Here is a 19,338-nt window from a genome sequence, read left to right on the forward strand (position 1 = left end):
ATATCCATTCTATATTCTTCAAACCAAAAGGTATGCAAAGTTTTACAGTTTGTTTTCTTTAGAAAGCAACCACAGCCTGAGTATAAAAGCCTGTCCCCTGCTACTGTGAAGCTTGAGGAGGAGCTCAATGTCTTATATTTGGTTCTCTTTAGAAAACAGCCACAGCCTGAGTAGAAAAGCTGGTCCACTGCCAACGCAAAGCTTGAGGAGGTGTGTCAAGTATTATAATTGGTTTTCTTTAGAAAACAGCCATAGTCGGAGTAGAAAGCTGGTCCACTGCCAACGCAAAGCTTGAGGAGGTGTTTAAAGTATTATAATTGGTTTTCTTCAGAAAACAGCCATAGTCGGAGTAGAAAAGCTTGTCCCCTGCCAGCATTAAGCTTGAGAAGGTGTTCAAAGTCCTACTACTGGCTTTCTTTAGAAAGCAGACACAGCCTGAGCAGAAAAGTCCCCTGCCAGCATTATGTAGAGAAGGATCACCTGAATACAGCACATGAACACTGTGGTAGCCAGGAAAAAACGGTCAACGCGTTTCATCATAAGTGCTGAGATAATGCAAAATGTGTTGACCCTTTTTCCTGGCTCCCACAGTGTCTATGTGCTGTATCCAGGTGATTCTATTATTTAATACAGTTGAATGTCTTATTAGAGCAGCTGTCTGGATTTTTGTAGAGAAGCTATGTGAGCTGAGCTGGCACCCAAATGTGTTAGAGGTTAGTTGAAGCAAATTGATGGCGGACTCCCCTTGATCAGCAGCTTATTGTTCAATACTGTGATTTGGCCATCCTGAGTTGTGCTCATGAGAACTGTGTTAATAACAGGTCCACTCTAAGGCCCCTTTCACACTTGTGCGACTTCAAAGTCACGCGATTTCGACGCAACTTTTTGCAGCGATTTTTATGCGAGTTTGACTGGGCTTATAATGTCTTTTACTCAAAACGCATCAAAATCATGCCAAAAGTAGTGCAGGGACTACTTTGAAGTCGGTGCGGCTTCAATTCGCACAGATATGAATGGGGCTCATTGGAAATGACGGAGAACGACTTGTCATGCGATTTTACAGTCCCAGATCGCATGACAAGTCGCACAAGTGTGAAAGGGACCTTAAGAGGATCACTAGCTACAACTTCTATTTCACTATGATAAAAGAGGTAGAGGGTGCCTGGACATAAAATGCAGCCTAAGTAATTACCCCTCAGTGGTGGTGATGGGCCATTTCACTAACTTCTGTGAACTATGAGCTCAAGAGTTGGTTGGTTTCCAAGAAGCTTGATGCTGGAAGAAAATTCCCTTCCTCCCTACAAAACATCTCAGGTTCTTGGGCAAACCCAGCAATACATTTCAATGCAATCTTCTAACCAACGATATAATAATTCTAAGTTGGGTGGGTCCCAGGTCAACCAATCAAATCACATAGAGGAGCCATTAAGAGGAAACGGTCATGAGAAATTATTGTCTGCACAGCCCTAATGGTGGCCATGCACATGGTCATTTGAAGGGAATTTAACCACTTAAGCCCCTTCCTGACCAGGAGGTATTTTGCGATTCGGCACTGCGTGACTTTAATGGACAATTGCGCGGTCGTGCGACGCTGTACCTAAACAAATTTGACGTCCTTTTTTTCCCACAAACAGAGCTTTCTTTTGGTGGTATTTGATCACCTGTGCAATTTTTTGATCATGCGCTATAAACAAAAAAATAGCGTTAATTTTGCAAAAATAACAATATTTTTCACATTTTTTTATATGAAATTCCCCCCAAAAAAATGTAAAAATCTAAATTTTTTAACATTTTCGGCCAATTTGTTTTATGCTACATATGTTTGGTAAAAAAAATCGCAAAAAGCGTACTTTGATTGGTTTGCGCAAAAGTTATCGCGTTTACTAACAAAGGGAAAGATTTTTGTCATTTTTGTTGTTTTTTTTTAAACGCGTGATGGCGGCGATCTGCGATTTTTTTGGCGGTACTGCGAAATTGCGGTGGACAAATCGGACCCTTGACTGACATTTTTGACACTTTTGGGGTTACCAGTGACATTTCTACAGTAATCAGTGCTATACATATGCACTGTTACTGTAAAATTACACTGGCAGTGAAGGGGTTAACTTTTTTGAGAGGGAGGGGCTGTGTGTGTCCCTAGGGGCGTGATTCTAACTGTGATTGGCAGTGGCTTGAGCTGTAGGAACAGTGATCAACGGTCCTACATAGTAGAACCGTATGATCATTGTTTCTACACAGGGGAGAATGACAGGCGGCTTTGTTTACACAAGCCGCCTGCCTTTCTCCCTCTGCACCGACGATCGCCGAGTGACCGGCGGACATCGGGTCCGCCGGTCACACGCACGGGGGGGGGGGGGGTCCGTGAGAACGCGGGAGCGCGCCTCCGGGGGCGCGCACTCGCTCCCTAGACCCTCACAGGCTAGCGAAGTAGATCTACGTCACTTTGCCTGTGAGGGGCTGACTGCCGACATAAATAGTCATGCAGCAGTGGTTAATGGTTAATCAACTTTTATCCAGTAGGGATGAGTAAAATTTAAAGTTTTTGCTTTGGTGAAATTCTCAATAAAATTCAGTGTTTCCCATTGGTTGAAGAGCATTGAAAACAATGGAGGATAAGTCAAAATAAAGGGGTTTCAAATGCTCCTGGGAGTTAAGGAAGCTCATTTCAATTATCTTGAGCCTGTTTTTGTTTCAATATAAATTTCCATGTTAACTGGGAGCATGGTGTTAGATATTGACTGATAAAGAAAGTCTAAAGCTGGCCATAAACTGGTAGAATTTCAAACAAACCTTTGTACAAACCTGCAATGAAAATTCATATGAAAATTTGATGAAATTTGATGGACCAAAGTAATTTGAAATTTCGTTTGCTTTTAACATTTGATTTCGGAACGAATGGACTTTCCCAGACAAAACCACATACACTGTTAAAAATGAATTTATTCAAAAAAAATTTAAATTCTGCTCCTTCAAATTTTCTCATCACTGCAGTCGAAAATAAACTGCCATTTGACCCCATTTGAACAAAGGTTCTTAAGATGTAAAATTTGTAACAAAATTCTACTAGTGTATGGCAAGCTTAACTCTAATGGTAATCCTAAAGATAACCCTAAGAGCCCATTCAGACTAGCGCGACACGACTTTGGGGGGCGACCTGTGAAGTCGCGTGCACCGCGACTTCGGCGCGACTTGCATAGACTTCACATAATGGAAGTCTAAGCAAGTCGCTCCGAGGTCACCCCAAAGTAGTACAGGACCCTTTTTCTAAGTCGGAGCGACTTGTGTCACTCCTATTAGAACGGGTCCTGTGCTAATCAATGGACCGTGACATACCGTGACTTGTCAGGCTGATAAGTCGCCTGACAAGTCGCGCTAATGTGAATGGACTCTAATAATAACCTAATTTTTAACAAAAAACAAAGCCATTAGATCGCCCCTTCAGCCAACCCTAACCCTAAAAGGTTCTGGCCAGAATCTTAAGATCAGCTCACCTAAACTCTACGATAAAAATCTTTACTATTAATTCTTTCTTACGTTTCGTTCTTTTTTGTTCTATTTATTACATTAATGGTATACTAAAAACCTTAAAGGTTTATCGAAGGCCAAAAACTTTAGTTGGTTTTGGAAAGTGGTTAGAAGAACCTCTGTTGGGTTTTGATGGCTGTCTGTGTCCCCGTTGGGTACATTTGCCAACTTTGCTTGTCTGGTGATCATTGTCACTGGAACAAAAGATGGGGTGAAATCCAAAATGTTGGAGATGTCACCAGAAAAGAAACAGAGGAGAAATCCTGAATAGGTGGACACCTGCTCTGGTAACAATGGTCTAAGAGGAGACTTCTCTCACTTTGGGGATATTTCTTCCAACTGCTTGGGCTTCATAATTAGACCTCGACAGCTTATTAAAAAGCTGGGGCACCCAACCAAAACATGGCAATGACCTCCACTGGACTGCACAACATTTTACAAGGAAATGACTATGATTTATGCCCATTATGGGACAGAGGTGTCCTACAGAAAGTTGTGTCACTGCTCATTCAAGCTCTGATGAAGGGGGATATTTTGGCCCCTGAAACCTGTAGGCTACCTTTTATGTCCCCAAGGTTATCAGCAATAAATAAATATGGACTCTTGAAATGACCCTTGATGCTGTTTTATGTCAAGTTCACTAAAAAAGCCCAAGGAAACCTCAATGGTACGCAGACAGTAATAAAAGGGTTGACAAATGGCGCTTTTCCACTGCATGGAACCGAACGGTTCGGCTCGCTTTTGTGCTTTTCCACTGCTGGTACCGCATGGTATGGTGTAGGAACGGTTCGGTACGGTACAGCAGCGCTTTTCCACTGCATGGAACCGATTGGTACGGCTCTCAAAAACAGTACCACCTCCATTGTGGTTCCAAGAGGTACCATACCCGGTACCATATCCCACAATCCTTTGCATGCAGTCACTACTAGCCACTGATTGGTCAGAGAATCCCACCCACCCCGTTGTTATCCCACCCACTTAACTTTAGTACTACTTTAGTGGAAAAGCAAACCATACCGTACCGTACCGAACCTTTCCAACACCGTACCATGCGGTACCAGCAGTGGAAAAGCAAACCGGGCCAAGCAGGGCCGAGTAGAGCCGAGCCAGTACTTGCAGTGGAAAAGCGCCAAATGGTTTTATTCCTTCCCTACTTTATCGAAAAGTTTTTAGAAATAATTTAAAGTGGAGCTTTGCCCAAAAGAGGAAGTTCTGCTTTAAGGCCTTCTCCCCCGCTCCGGTTTACCAAATGGAACTTTTGGGGGAGGGAGCGGGTATATGATTTATATACATACCAGCTCCCACGTCCGCTCTGACCACCTAGGCGATCAGAGAGGAAGTTATCCTCCCCTCCTCACAATTTTGAGGGACACATCACAAGTCCTAGGAGACCGCTGGACCATTCACAATGCGCAGTGGGCACCCGGCTGTGAAGCCGCAAGCTGTCACAGCCATGTGCCCACGGTTTAGGTGCCGGGGACAGAAGACAGGAGGTGGAAAACGGCTGGGGTAAGCACAGCGCTGGACTGTGGGACAGGCGAGTAGCTGTTCATAAACATTTTTACACAGAAGACTTAAGCTCCTCTGTAATCCAGCTTTTCTTAACCTTTTTCACCCCAGATGAACCCCTAAAATAACTTTTAGGTCTTCAGGAATCCTTACTAAACTCAATTCAATGGGGGATAATGGTAAAAATGACTCTTACATTGGTGGTCATTAGGAAGAATGCAACCCTTACAGTGATGGTTGTAATGCCACCATTATATACCAGCTGTTTGTAATGGTTACATTCTGATCATCACTGTAAGGGTTGTAGTCTTCCTATTAGTTGATTTTCCTCTTATTTGGTATATCCATAGTTCCTGGGCTGACATCACTTGGCAAAGCCAGCAGCATGACACTGAGCTAAAAGATCATTGGTGTCATGCTGCTGGCTTTGTCAAGTGGTGTTGACCCAGGAACTACGGAGACCTCATCAAATGGGAGGACAATCAACCACAGGTCAAGGAACCCTTAGCAACCTCTTGTACGATCCTTGGTATATTCAGTGCCTTTCTGCCTCTTTACTTCCGGGTTGCGTTCCACCACTCAGGTAGGTGGAACGCATATGGGTGTGGTAATGGTTCACAGCGCTGACGTCATCATCAGGCGCCGCATAGGGCGCCTATTTCAACTGACGGTCTGCACTCACACATTGTTCGTGCAACCGCTCCTGATAGATGCCTAACCTGACGCTGCCGAATCTTCCAGTGACACACCCCATTTCTGGATTGACCGGAGCCTCGCTACCTCGCTCTACACTTATTTGCTTCCTGGCTATTGATAAGTACCCCACAGGGGACCCCTCCTTATCAACAATGCTTGCTACCTATTACTTGCATTATTGAACTGATTGCTAGCTCTTATACATCTTGCTCTTATCATCTACTACCTGCATTGCTGAATTAGATTGCTAGCTCTCATACATCTTGCTTGCTAATACCTAAACCTGCATTACTGAACTAGCTTACCAACTCTTGTACATCTTGCCTACTACTATTTACCACCTGTTGAATGTACTAGATTGCTAGCTCTTGAGATTACTATTCATCACCACTTGCTACCATTCCTCAGAACCTATACTTTCAGTGTATTATTTCACTGCTACTTGCATTTAGTACCTATCACTCTCATAACATCATTTACTGAGTGTTTGTACATGTGCATACTGAACCAGGCTGAACCACTATGATGAGTCAAGAGAGTTGGATCAGGTGATTTAACATTTCTCTACAAGACTACTGAGTGGAATTCTGCAGCTGTAGATCCAGTCCATTGACCTAATTAGTCAGAGCGTTACACCTCTGAAGGAACCTTAAGGTTTCATGGAACCCTGGTTGATAATGGTTGTTTAATCTGTCCAGTTTAGGTGCCCTGCTTTACAAGGGAGTTAATGAAAACCATTCCGTGTCTTTTTCTTCAACCATTGCATCACATGACTTAACAGCCAACTTAAAGCTAAAGACCAATTAGTACGCAACAAATGCCCACCAATGCTCTGCTGACCAAAGGAAGTAACCATACATGGGAGACTCCTTCAGATTTTTGCTTATGTCCTTAAATTTTTGATCCTCATGGAATAAACATCCCCATATTATGGGTTCCTTACCTCCAAGCCAGCGTCGGTGATCGTTGACCTCTTCAGACTTATAGACTTGACCCCTTTCTTAGACAGGGGATAGTTGTCAATGAACTCACAGATGTCCAGGTCTGAAACCCCAACCAAACAAAATGAGTCAAACCCACGAACCGCAAACCCCTGCAGACTGACAAACTCCTTCTCCCCCGAGGGCAGCATGTTGTAAAGTTCCTTGGCGTGCAGAACGGGGGTCATTCCAACCCAGAACTTCGGCTGGTACAGGACCCGCCTCCATGTCTTGCTGACCTGCGCAAGAATGCATTTCTCGCAGGCTGAGAAGTAACAGAAGAGCCGGTTGAGGATCTTTTCGTCGAAGGCCAGGTGACAGTCCATGCCCTGGCTCTGAACACTCTCCATGGAGAGGCCACAAGGAATGGGGGGGTTTTCTTCTCCAGGACTGAGACCCAGTGGGATATTGTGGGTCGGAGGTGGTGGCAAAATGGGTAACACTGAAGGATTGACATGCTCTGTGTGCTTGGGGAAGGCCTGACTTAAAATGGATGGCACTGAGGCGGGCTGGCAAATTCGGTTCTTGACAGCTGGTGTTCCTTTGGTGATGCTGGCAGAGCCCAGGCCATTGGTGGGGCCGGGGATCTTCACCAGCCCATTACGAGGCAAGCACTGGGCCTTGGTGTCTCCGTTATTTGAGTTAGACATGTTGACAGCTATGGAGAAGCAACAAAAATACATACATATTAGTGTTTAATATTCCGTATATCGAAAACCTAATCACTAAAAATTCATATACTGTACTTTTTTAAATGTTAACATACATTCAAATGTAATTTTTTTTTATATTTTTAAAGGTACAGCTTGAAATAAATTATGACTTGGTGATCTTGCTATGCGGTGCTTTGTTAAGGCCATTCCTGTTATAGGGCGACAAAACTCTGTCCATGTCTCCCACTTGTCCTTCTGTATTGTCATGTAAAAATCTAATTGTTAGTGGCTAGCTTTAACTGGTTGCCGACCGCCGCAAGTACATATACTGCGGCGGTCAGCCCCGGCCAGGCAAAGTGACGTATCGGTACGTCACTAGCCTGGGAGCCAATAGCGGGCGGGCGCGTGCCGCCAGAGGCGCGCTCCCGCCTCGGCTTGTTCACGGACACCTCCGAGCGTGTGACCGGCGGACCCGATGTCCGCTGGTCACTCGCGATCGTCCGCTGTGAAGGGAGAAAGGCAGGCGGCTAATGTAAACAAAGCCGCCTGTCATTCTTCCCTGTGTAAAAGCACTGATCTAACGGTCCTGCTATGTAGGACCGTTGATCTGTGCTGTTACACACATAGCCACATCCCTGCACAGTTAGAAGCACGCCCCTAGGGACACACATAGTCACTGTATCTCTAATAAAGTTAGCCCCTTCCCTGCCAGTGTCATTTTTACAGTAACAGTGCATATTTATAGCACTGATTACTGTAGTAATGTCACTGGTACCCCCAAAAGTGTCAAAAATGTCAGTCAAGGGTCCGATCTGTCCGCCGCAATGTCGCAGTCCTGCAAAAACAAAAAACAACCAAAAATGACAAAAATCTTTCCCGTAGTTAGTAAACGCAATAACTTTTGTGCAAACCAACCAAAATACGCTTATTGTGATTTTTTTTACCAAACATAGGTAAAAGAAAACAAATTGGCCAAAAATTTAAAAAAATTTTGATTTTTACATTTGGGGGGGGGGGGGGGGGGGGAATTTCATATAAAAAAATGTGAAAAATATTGTTATTTTTGCAAAATTGTTGCTCTTTTTTTGTTTACAGCGCATGATCAAAAAATCGCACAGGTGATCAAATACCACCAAAAGAAAGCTCTGTTTGTGGGAAAAAAAGGACGTCAAATTAGTTTAGGTACAGCGTCACACAACGGCGCAATTGTCCGTTAAAGTCACGCAGTGCCGAATTGCAAAATACCCCTTGGTCAGAAAGGGGGTAAAATCCTCCGGGGCTTAAGTGGTTAATATTTGGCCAGCTTCACTGAAACAAAATTCCAAGCAAAAATAGTAAAAAATAAAAATAAAAAAATAGGCCATTATGGGCCAGTTCACTGTGGAATGCACAGGTTTGAAAGCGCATGTTTCTATGCGTTCCTGTGCAGTCTGGTTTTGCAGCCTATTCATTTGAATGGGCTGCAAAATGCACTGGAATGCAGAAAAAGTAGTGCAGGCATTACGCTTGCATCAAACTGCATGGTTTTGCAGTACCATGAAATATAGCGCCCACAAATGTGCTTCCTTTGCGAGATGTGCTTGGGGTGCTATTGACAAATCACTCCAATGAAGAGTATCCAAAAGGCACTAAGACTTTGATATAAGTTTAAACAAAGTAGTGAACGGGGAAAAAACATTTGAAGAGCCCACTGGCTCAGGTTAGGCTGCTCACAACAGGCAAGGTTACCCTATTGTGGGTACTCCAGCAGGTTACCAGGAAAAGACGTGCATATATGGAAGGAGCAGCAGCAGGTGAGGACTGGGCCAGGGGGCAGGGGGGCAACTGCCCCCCTGGCCACTCTGATGCCCTGTAAAAAGGCTGCACCGCTTCTGCCACAGACACGCCTAAAGGATTCCTGGTGAAAAGTACTAAAAAGTCCCCAATGCTGACCTACTGAGTGTGGGATGAAGACAAGGACAGAGGGCAGGCCTTTCCCCCAGCATGGATGGTGTAAACTGTGTCTGAGCAGAGGCCAGCTCCATGCCCCACCGGAGACTCTCCTCCCCCAGGCAGCTCCCCTCCAACTGCTTTCCGCTGGCCAGGTTGGGAACCCAGATTCGGCCAGTAAGTAGAGTGTACCTGGAGCGGAGCTTCAGCCTGGAATGGGGGTCAGGAGGAGACGAGGAAGAGAGAGAGTGGGAGGGGGGCCAAGTTGCTGCACCATGGGCCTCTGGTTTGTACTGGGCCGAAAGCTGCCAGTCAGCCCCTGGTTATAAAACCAGGTGGGCATGGATGGTTAGCTGATTCAGTGGTTCAATGGGCCACTTGACTGGACTTACCCCCCAGGTTCAAGGCTACCAGCCCTCCCCTGAGCAGCAGACCAAAGGATACGATTCCAAATTAATTCATTAATGATGAGTTAAAAGACAGCCAACACATTTCAGGGGTCAAAGAAACTCCTCCTTCATCGGGGCTACAATAAAACATAATATAATGTAAAAATATCTGTGACTGATAAAATCATGATCCTAACAAAAAACATACATATACATGTGGGTACACATACGTGCATTCAAAATATACTTCCATACTCACAAACATGAAAACATGCAATGAAAGGAGGATGAAGACATCAGGGAATATAGGATAAGTGATAAGGTGAAATCGGTTCATTTTCAAAATTATTTAAAGCGGTTGTAAACCCTATAAAAAAAAAAATAAAATAAAAAACCTGCAAGACAAAGGCATAATGAGCTAGTATGCATCGCATACTAGCCCATTATGTGTAACTTACCTTAGAACGAAGCCCCGACACGGACCTCCGGACATCGCTGCGGGCGCTGCCATGATCCCTCGTCGTCTCTTCCGGGTTCGGCGGCTCCGGCGCGCTGAATGGCCGGAAGAGACGGCTCCGGCGCGATGATTGGCCGGAGCCGCGATGACGTCACTCCCGCGCATGCGCGCGGGAGTGATTTTTCCGGCAAGCTCCCGGCAACTTAATTGAAGGTCCCCCCGGACCTTCAGAGCGCATGCGCCGCTCGCGCGAGCGGCTGCATGCACTGTAAATATCAGGTGACAAGGGAGCTAGAGAGCAGGAGGTGTTGGGAGGAATGAAGAGAACGATTAGGTTGGTATTTTTAGACCAGGTTAGTGATGTAGCTGGGGGCAGAGTTGTAGATGGCTTTGTAAGTTGTTGTTAGTATCTTGAATTGAATTTGTTGGGTGAGTGGCAGCCAGTGGAGGGATTTGCAGAGAGGGGTAGCAGACACTGAAAAGTTGGTAAGGTGGATGAGTCTGGCAGCAGAGTTCATAATGGACTGAAGGGGGGATAGCCTATGTAAGGGTAAGCCAATGAGGACAAAGATGAAGTAGTCGGGAGATGACCAGGGAGTGGATTAGGAGCTTTGTGGTGTCATTGGTTAGGAAGGGGCATATCTTGGAGATGTTGCGGAGGTTGAGGTGGTAAACTTTGGACAGTGATTGGATGTGGGGCCAAAAGGATAGTTCAGAGTCCAGGATTACACCTAGGACCTTGCGGGGAGGAATTGACAGTTGAGCTGTTGATTTCATTTGGGTAGAGGCAAGTATGAGGAAATATTATGAGCTTGGTTTTGGATAGATTGAGTTTGAAGACGTGGTGTGACATCCAGGCTGATAGTAAATTAGTGATGCGTGGGGAGACTGATAGAGTGATCTGAGGGGTGGAGAGATAGATTTGGGTGTCTTTGGTATTGAAAGCCATGGGAGGCAAACAACTGACCCAGGGAGCATACACTGTAGTTAATAACTGTATAATCCAGAGGGGATAACAGTAAAGTCAAAATGTGACTTCACAAACACTTAAAAAAAAAACAAAAAAACAGCTTTTGCTGCACTATTCACCTTCAATAAGGAGATTTTCCCCACAGTACTTTTTTTTGCCACTAGATGTCCTCAGTCTGATGGCCAAAAACATAATCTAAGCCAGGAAATCACAACCAGGGTTCCTCCTGAGGTTGCTAGAGGTTCCTTGAGCAATTTCTGCCTCTCAGATAAGTTCCCAATGGCACCATTGTTCCTTTTAGCTATCTAATTCTTCTCAATGATGACCAGCGTAAGGAACATTCTTCCCACTGACTGTCACACTAATGTATCATGAGTTGTAGAATTTTTAATTTTTAGCAGGGGTTCCCCGAGACCAGAAATTTATTTCAAGGGTTCCTCAGTGTTGAAATGGTTGAGAAAGGCTGGTCTAAGCCCAGGCCATCCCAAACCCACCCTAGCCTGTGATTGGTCAGTGAAATGAGAAGAAGCACAGTGATGAGCTCATCTCTCTGTCACTCTGCTCTCTCCTCCTATCAGCATGCCCCATGCCAGGACATGAACTTATTGTCTTCTTGTGCTGTTTCTTCTTCTCACACTCCAGCCCTGCTGTATGAGGACTGCAAGAGCTGTTACCAGGTCGCATTTAGAAGCTTGTAATTAAAAATGCCTGTAATGGTATACTAATGATTACATTAACCACTTGCCGACTGCCGCAAGTAGATATACTGCGGCGGTCAGCCCCGGCCAGGCAAAGTGACGTACCGGTACGTCACTAGCCTGTCACCGGCTTGTAAACCAATAGCGGACGAGCGCGCGCCCGCTGAGGTGCGCGCCCGCCCCGGCTCATTCCCTAACAGGTCAGTGCGCGTGACCGGCGGACCCGATGTCTGCCAGTCACTCAGCGATCGTCGGTGGAAAGGGAGAAAGGCAGGCGGCTGATGTAAACAAGCCGCCTGTCATTCTCCCCTGTGTAAAAATGGAGATCAGACGGTTCTACTATGTAGGACCGTTGATCTCTGTTTTTACACCAGTAGCCATGTCCAATCACAGTTAGAAACACACCCCTAGGACACACTTAACCCCTCCCTCTCCAATACAGTTAACCCCTTCCCTGCCAGTGTCATTTTTACAGTAACAGTGCATATGTATAGCACTGATTACTGCAGTAATGTCAATGATGACCCCAAAAGTGTCAAAAATGTCAGTCAAGGGTCCGATCTGTTCGCCACAATGTCGCAGTACTGCAAAAAAAAATCGCAGATCGCCGCCATTACTCGTTAAAAAAAAAAAAAACACCAAAAATGACAAAAATCTTTCCCTTGGTTAGTAAACGCGATAACTTTTGCGCAAACCAAACAAAATACGCTTTTTGCGATTTTTTTTTACCAAACATAGGTAGCAGAAAACAAATTGGCCGAAAATGTAAAAAAATTTAGATTTTTACATTTATTTTTTTGGGAATTTTATATAAAAAAATGTGAAAAATATTGTTATTTTTGCAAAAGTGACGCTGTTTTTTTGTTTATAGCGCAAAAAGTAAAAATTGCACAGGTGATCAAATACCACCAAAAGAAAGCTCTGTTTGTGGGAAAAAAAAGGATGTCAAATTTTTTTTAGGTACAGCGTCGCACGACCGCGCAATTGTCCGTTAAAGTCACGCAGTGCCGAATCGCAAAATAGGCCCTGGTCAGGAAGGGGGTAAAATCTTTCGGGGGTTAAGTGGTTAATTATTTGCAATAATTTGTCCTTAATATCTCCATGGAGTTCAGCTTTACATAATAAATTTAAAGGGCCGGTGTACTGTGAAGAATGCCATTACTGACTCTTCCTGAATATGCTGGATAACTGAGCTCTGTCCATTCATAGTTCTGAAGCTGCTGTCCAAGGTGCTGAAACTCAATTTCCCATTATCAGTGCTGAGTCTGTAAGGAAAGGTTTGCTTGGAAACATATTTACAGCCCGTTCACACCATAAAACAGTGCGGGAAAGGTGACCGTGCTGCCCTTGCAAGGGGCACGGAAATGCCAGTGAATTGTTAATTGCACCCCAAATGCAGTACGAAGCGTTTTGGTGCAGCGCATTCTGAAAAAGTAGCGCTTGCACTACTAATTTCCGCGTTCCAACGCATTTTGCAGTCCATTTAAGAGAACGGGCTATCAAAATCTCACCGCTAGGGAATGCATTGCAACGCATGGGAAGGCGCGTTTTCCAGTGTGAGTTATAACTGGATTAATTGGTGTTAATTATCAGCTTTAACCACTTCAGCTCCGGAAGGATTTGCCCCCTTAATGACCAGGCCATTTTTTGCGATTCGGCACTTCGTTACTTTAACAATTGCCCGGTCATGCGACGCTGTACCCAAATATAATTGATGTCCTTTTTTCCCCACAAACAGAGCTTTCTTTTGGTGTTTTTTTTTTAAACTGTGCAGTTTTTAGATTTTGCGATATAAACAAAAAAAGAGCGACAATTAAAAAAAAAAAAAAAAAAAACAATATTTTTTACTTTCAGCAATAAAACATTCCCAATAAAAAAATTAAAAAAAATCACATTTTTTTATCAGTTTAGGCCAATTTGTATTCTGCTACATATTTTTGGTAAAAAAAAAAAAATCCCAAAAGGCGTATTTTAATTGGTTTGCGCAAAAGTTATAGCGTTTACAAACTACGGATAGATTTTTGGACTTTTTATTTATTTATTTATTTTATTAGTAATGGTGTCGATATGCGATTTTTAGTGGGACTGCAACATTGCGGCGGACAGATCGGACCCCTAACTGACATTTGTGACACTTTTTGGGGACCAGTGACATTACTACAGTAATCAGTGCTAAAAATATGCATTGTTACTGTAATAATGACACGGGCAGAGAAGGGGTTAATACTGGGTGTGATAAAGGGGTTAAATGTGAGCCTACTTGTGCTTGCTAACTGTGGGGGGGGGGGGGGAGTGATCAGTGCTAAAAATATACGCTGTCATAGTACTAATGACATTGGCTAAGGGGTTAAACATCAGGGGCGATCAAAGGGTTAACTGTGTGCCTAGCCAGTGTTTATATGTGGGAGGGGCTTTTACTAAGGGAAGTGATGGATTTTACTCCCTGCTTTGCAGGAACACGAAACATCACTTCCCCGCTGTCAGGACGGAGCTCTGCCTTGTTTACATATGCAGAGCTCCGTCCAGCCTCTTTTCCCGATGATCGGCAGGTGCCGGTGAACATCCAGTGGCCGGCACTCGCCGATCGGCTTCTGCTGTGACAAATCAGACGGATGCAGATGCAGCGTGCGTGCCCCCTACCCAGAAGTGCGGAATCATGTATATACTCTATATTGCCAAAAGTATTGGGACGCCTGCCTTTACACACACGTGAACTTTAATGGCATCCCAGTCTTAGTCCGTAGGGTTCAATATTGAGTTGGCCCACCCTTTGCAGCTATAACAGCTTCAACTCTTCTGGGAAGGATGTCCACAAGGTTTAGGAGTGTGTCTATGGGAATGTTTGACCATTCTTCCAGAAGCACATTTGTGAGGTCAGGCACTGATGTTGGACGAGAAGGCCTGGCTGTCAGTCTCCACTCTAATTCATCCCAAAGGTGTTCTATCAGATTGAGGTCAGGACTCTGTGCAGGCCAGTCAAGTTCCTCCACTCCAAACTCGCTCATCCATGTCTTTATGGACCTTGCTTTGTGCACTGGTGGGCAGTCATGTTGGAACAGGAAGGGGCCATCACCAAACTCCTCCCACAAAGTTAGGAGCCTGTAATTGTCTAAAATGTCTTGGTATGCTGACGCCTTAAGAGTTCCCTTCACTGGAACTAAGGGGGCCAAACCCAACCCCTGAAAAACAACCCCACACCATAATCCCCCCTCCACCAAATGATTTGGACCAGTGCACAAAGCAAGGACCATAAAGACATGAATGAGCGAGTTTGAGGTGGAGGAACTTGACTGGCCTGCACAGAGTCCTGACCTCAACCCGATAGAACACCTTTGGGATGAATTAGAGCAGAGACTGCAAGCCAGGCCTTCTCATCCAACATCAGTGCCTGACCTCGCAAATTCGCTTCTGGAAGAATGGTCAAACATTCCCATAGACACACTCCTAAACCTTGTGGACAGCCTTCCCAGAAGAGTTGAAGCTGTTATAGCTGCAAAGGGTGGGCCAACTCAATATTGAACCCTAAGGACTAAGGCTGGGATACCATTAAAGTTCATGTGTGTGTAAAGACAGGTGTCCCAATACTTTTGGCAATATAGTATTAGCGTGATTCTGTACAGAATGGCCGCTCTGTAGCAGTAAATATGGTGGTGGCAAAATGGTGGGCTTTAATGCCCACAGGCCTTACATAGACATCACTGGGATGCCGACGTTCACTGCACCGAGCTGTCAAGGACAGCTCCCAGCCCCCACTAGTGATCAGTAGCAGGACTGCCAGTCATGTGATCACTTTGACAGCCAATCCCAGTGGTCACATGATCCTCCCCGGGCATTCCGAACCTTTTAAAGGGATGCCAGGGTGGGCAGAAAGAGGTTAAAGGACATCAGTACAGTAGGTAGGCTGTTATGGCTGACCTCCACCTGAAACTGTCTTTGGATTCAGAAAACATAGAGAAGATTAAGGTGGAACTCCTTTAGCAGATGCACGGTAATGCCATTAATTGTTGAAGGTGTCCCCACCAAAGTGCGCACCAAAACGCATGGTGTCACAGCACCTTGCCATTGGGTGCAGTGCGTTTTTAGTAGAGGGCCAGGGACTTCTATTGCGCATTTCTCGTATTTAGGCTCCGTTCACATTATAGCGTATGGATCACGGGCAGAACCGCCGCGGTTCCGCCCACGATCGGGAGATTATTGCAAATCGCGGGACGCCTGTGCGTTGCCCGTTGATTTGCAATAGACCCCCAAACGCTGAGCGATGTTGCCGCGATTTCCGCCTGCCGAATCGCGGTAACATCGCGCAAAAAAAAACGCGAGACACAATGCGCTCCAAAGAAGCTCTTGTACTTTTTTGGTCGTATTGCGTCCCGCGATTTTTTTTTGCGCGATGTTACCGCGATTCGGCAGGCGGAAATCGCGGCAACATCGCTCAGCGTTTGGGGGTCTATTGCAAATCAACGGGCAACGCACAGGCGTCCCGCGATTTGCAATAATCTCCCGATTGCGGGAGGAACCGCGGCGGTTCTGCCCGTGATTCATACGCTATAATGTGAACGGAGCCTTAGGGTGGCCCACTGAGCATTTCTGCAGTGCTTTTTGCTGTGCTTTTTTTTTTTACCACGTTTTTGCTGCGATATGCATTTTTTTCTGCCCAACAACAAAAAAGCACAAAGAATGCAAATCATGGCAAAAACGCTGCAAAATCGCAGTAAAATCACAGTAAAAAAAAACATGCATAAAGCACTGTAAAAACGCTGAAAAGCAAACTGCATGGGGGTGAATGGAGCCTAAATTTGGAAGTCCTTCTCTGTGTTTCAGGACAATAACTTAGCAAGCTAGTCTTAACCTGCGATTCACACTTATGCATGTTGCTTTTGAGCGTTTCTGTAGTGCTTTTTGCTGTGCTTTCCACATTTTTTTAACCGTGATTTTGCTGCGATTTGCGGTTTTTGGTTTCTTTTTTGAAAATTTGTTGTTGGGCAGATTCAAAACCGCAAAACCCAAATTGCGGCAAAAACACAATACTTGCATTTTGGATGCGGGTCCATTGAAGTCTATTACATGCAAAACGCTGCATTTTGCAGGAAAAAAGTCCCTGACCCTTTCCAAAAAACGCAGAGGCACAAAAATGCATTGATGTGAACGTGTTCCATAGGAACCCATGTTAAAAAAATGAAATGCGTTGCTGAAAAAAGCATGAGAAAACACATTCGTGTGAATGAAGTCTAAAGCTTCGTACACACGCAACGAATTTCCGCCGACCGGTCGTCCATCTTTTGTCCAGAGCGGTGTCTGTTGGTTGGAATGTGCTCTAGACTGCACACAAATTTTCCCGTATGACAGAATTCTACTTCAGAAGTGATGTCATGTGTTGGATTGCTTTCTTTGTGTTCTTTCATCTCTGAGCATGCCCAGTCTTGCTCATAAGATTTTTCCCTGTCGAAATCTGTATTAACCACTTAAGCCCCAGCCCTATTTCGGACACTTTTTGTTTACAAGTTTAAATCAGTATTTTTTCCTAGAAAACTACTTAGAACCCCCAAACATTATATATATTTTTTTAGCAAAGACTCTGGAGAATAAAATGTCGGTCATTGTAATATTTTTTATCACGCGGTATTTGCGCAGCGGTCTTTAAAGCGCCATTTTTTGGAAAATTTTTGAAAAATCACATTTCACTAATTTTAAAAAATACTAAACAGTAAAGTTAGCCCATTTTTTTTTGTATATTGTGAAAGAACATGTCACGCCGAGTAAATAGATACCCAACATGTTACGGTTTAAAATTGCGCCCCCCCCCCCGTGGGATCGCGACAAACTACGGTCAATAGAGATCTCAATCTGCGAAGCTTTAAATTTATTTAACGGTTACCAGTTTTGAGTTAGAGTGTAGCTCTTTTTTTTTAATTATTGCTCACGCTCTGGCGATACCTCACATGTGTGGTTTGAACAGCGATTTCATTTGCGGCTCGACTTCCGTATACGTTTTTTTTGTGCGCGAGCTAACGGTGACGGGGGCGGCTAAATTTTTTTTTTTTTTTTCCCATTTATTTTATTTATTTTTTTAACTTTATTAAAGTTTTAAAAAAAAATAAAAATCTGATCACTTTTATTGCTGTCACAAGCAATGTAAACATCCCTTGTGACACCAATATGTAGTGACAGGTACACTTTATGGAGGGATCGAGGGTCTAAAAGACCCTAGACCCCTCCACTACACTTCCCTGTATGCAAAACGCCGAAAACGGCATTTTTGCATACAGCCGTTTTTCAAATTTGCCGCCTTTTGCAGCACAGTAACCCGGAAGTGACGTCATGGACGCCGCCTCCGGGTTACGTCATCGGAGACCCGATCGATGCCGTTTCCGGCATTCATCGGGACTCCATCCAGCCGGCGGACGTGCCGGCTGGGTGCTCGGGGCTCCCGGTGGAACGGGAGCCCCGGGCAAAGCCACGGAAGGCGGCGGGAGGGGGGGGGACGTCCCCTCCCGCCCCCCCGGGTACCGATCGAGCGGCTCCCGAGCCGCATCGGTTGGTACCGACGGAAAGCCAACCGTCGGCTCTAAACCACAGTACCGGGATGGTGCCTCTAGCTAGAGGCATCATCCCGGTACACTACCGCAAAGTTTACCAACGTAGACCTACGTTAGTATGCGGTAAGTGGTTAATGAGACGAAAATCAGACGTGTTTTGACGGAGGACAAAAATTTTATAGTCTGCACATCAGGATTTTTTCAGCCGAAAAGTCGGAGTCGGTTGTCGGAAGCAGGGCCAGATTAACGTAGGGGCTATTTGAGCTGCAGCTCCAGGCCCCTACCTTTATATAGGCCCCGGGTTGGCCATATTCACTGTTACCGCTCTTCTGTCACTTGTAAACACAGAAGTCTGGCTTCTATGCTCGCTTCCCCAGGCAGCACCCTCAGAACCTCCCCACACAGCACGAAGGCCGGACAAGGAGGGACAGTTGCCGATGCATGGATGTGTTTATAGGCTTCAGAGACAGCATCTCATGTGGAATTAGGCATGCATGGCTGCACCCTTCCTCCTCAAGGCACGGCCCGTAAGGCCCTTCAAAATCCTCAGCACCAAGCCCATGATGCTCTTAATCCGGCCCTGGTCGGAAGCACCATACTAACAAGCCGAAAATCGGCAGATTGGTCGTCGGATGAAATTTCCCGGCCGAATTTCTACTCCTGTGTACGGGGCTTAAGGCTCTGTTCACACCTGAGCGATCCAAATGGGGGGGGGGGGGGGGGCGGAATCGCCGCGATTCCAAATCATGGCAAATCGCAGGACGATTGTGCGATGCTATTACCTCTTAATGGCACCCCAATTGCACAGCGATTGTCGTGCAGTAAATCGCGCTAAATTGCAACACACAACACTGTCGGTCAAAAGAAACTGCGTTGAGATTTGCCGCGATTGCAGAATGACTTATCGCGTGACAATCGCTGCGCGATTGGGATTCCATTAAGACGTAATGTCATCGCACAAGCGTCCTGTGGTTTGCCGCGATTTGGAATCAAGAACAG

At 45.2% G+C, this 19,338-nt stretch overlaps 1 protein-coding gene across 1 annotated transcript in view; it reads right to left on the reverse strand.

The window, feature by feature from the left end:
- The window catches only part of FBXL16 (F-box and leucine rich repeat protein 16), a 103,701-nt gene that overhangs the window by 27,963 nt on the left and 56,400 nt on the right, over positions 1-19,338 (reverse strand). Inside the window, exon 2 of the mRNA XM_082262307.1 lies at positions 6,674-7,368. Coding sequence (XP_082118433.1) covers positions 6,674-7,360 — 687 coding nt within the window. The 5' untranslated portion in view covers positions 7,361-7,368. The remainder of the gene's footprint in view (positions 1-6,673; positions 7,369-19,338) is intronic.

Source organism: Pelophylax lessonae (assembly GCF_965119305.1).
Source record: "Pelophylax lessonae genome assembly, chromosome: 6".
NCBI classification, from domain to species: Eukaryota; Metazoa; Chordata; class Amphibia; order Anura; family Ranidae; genus Pelophylax; species Pelophylax lessonae.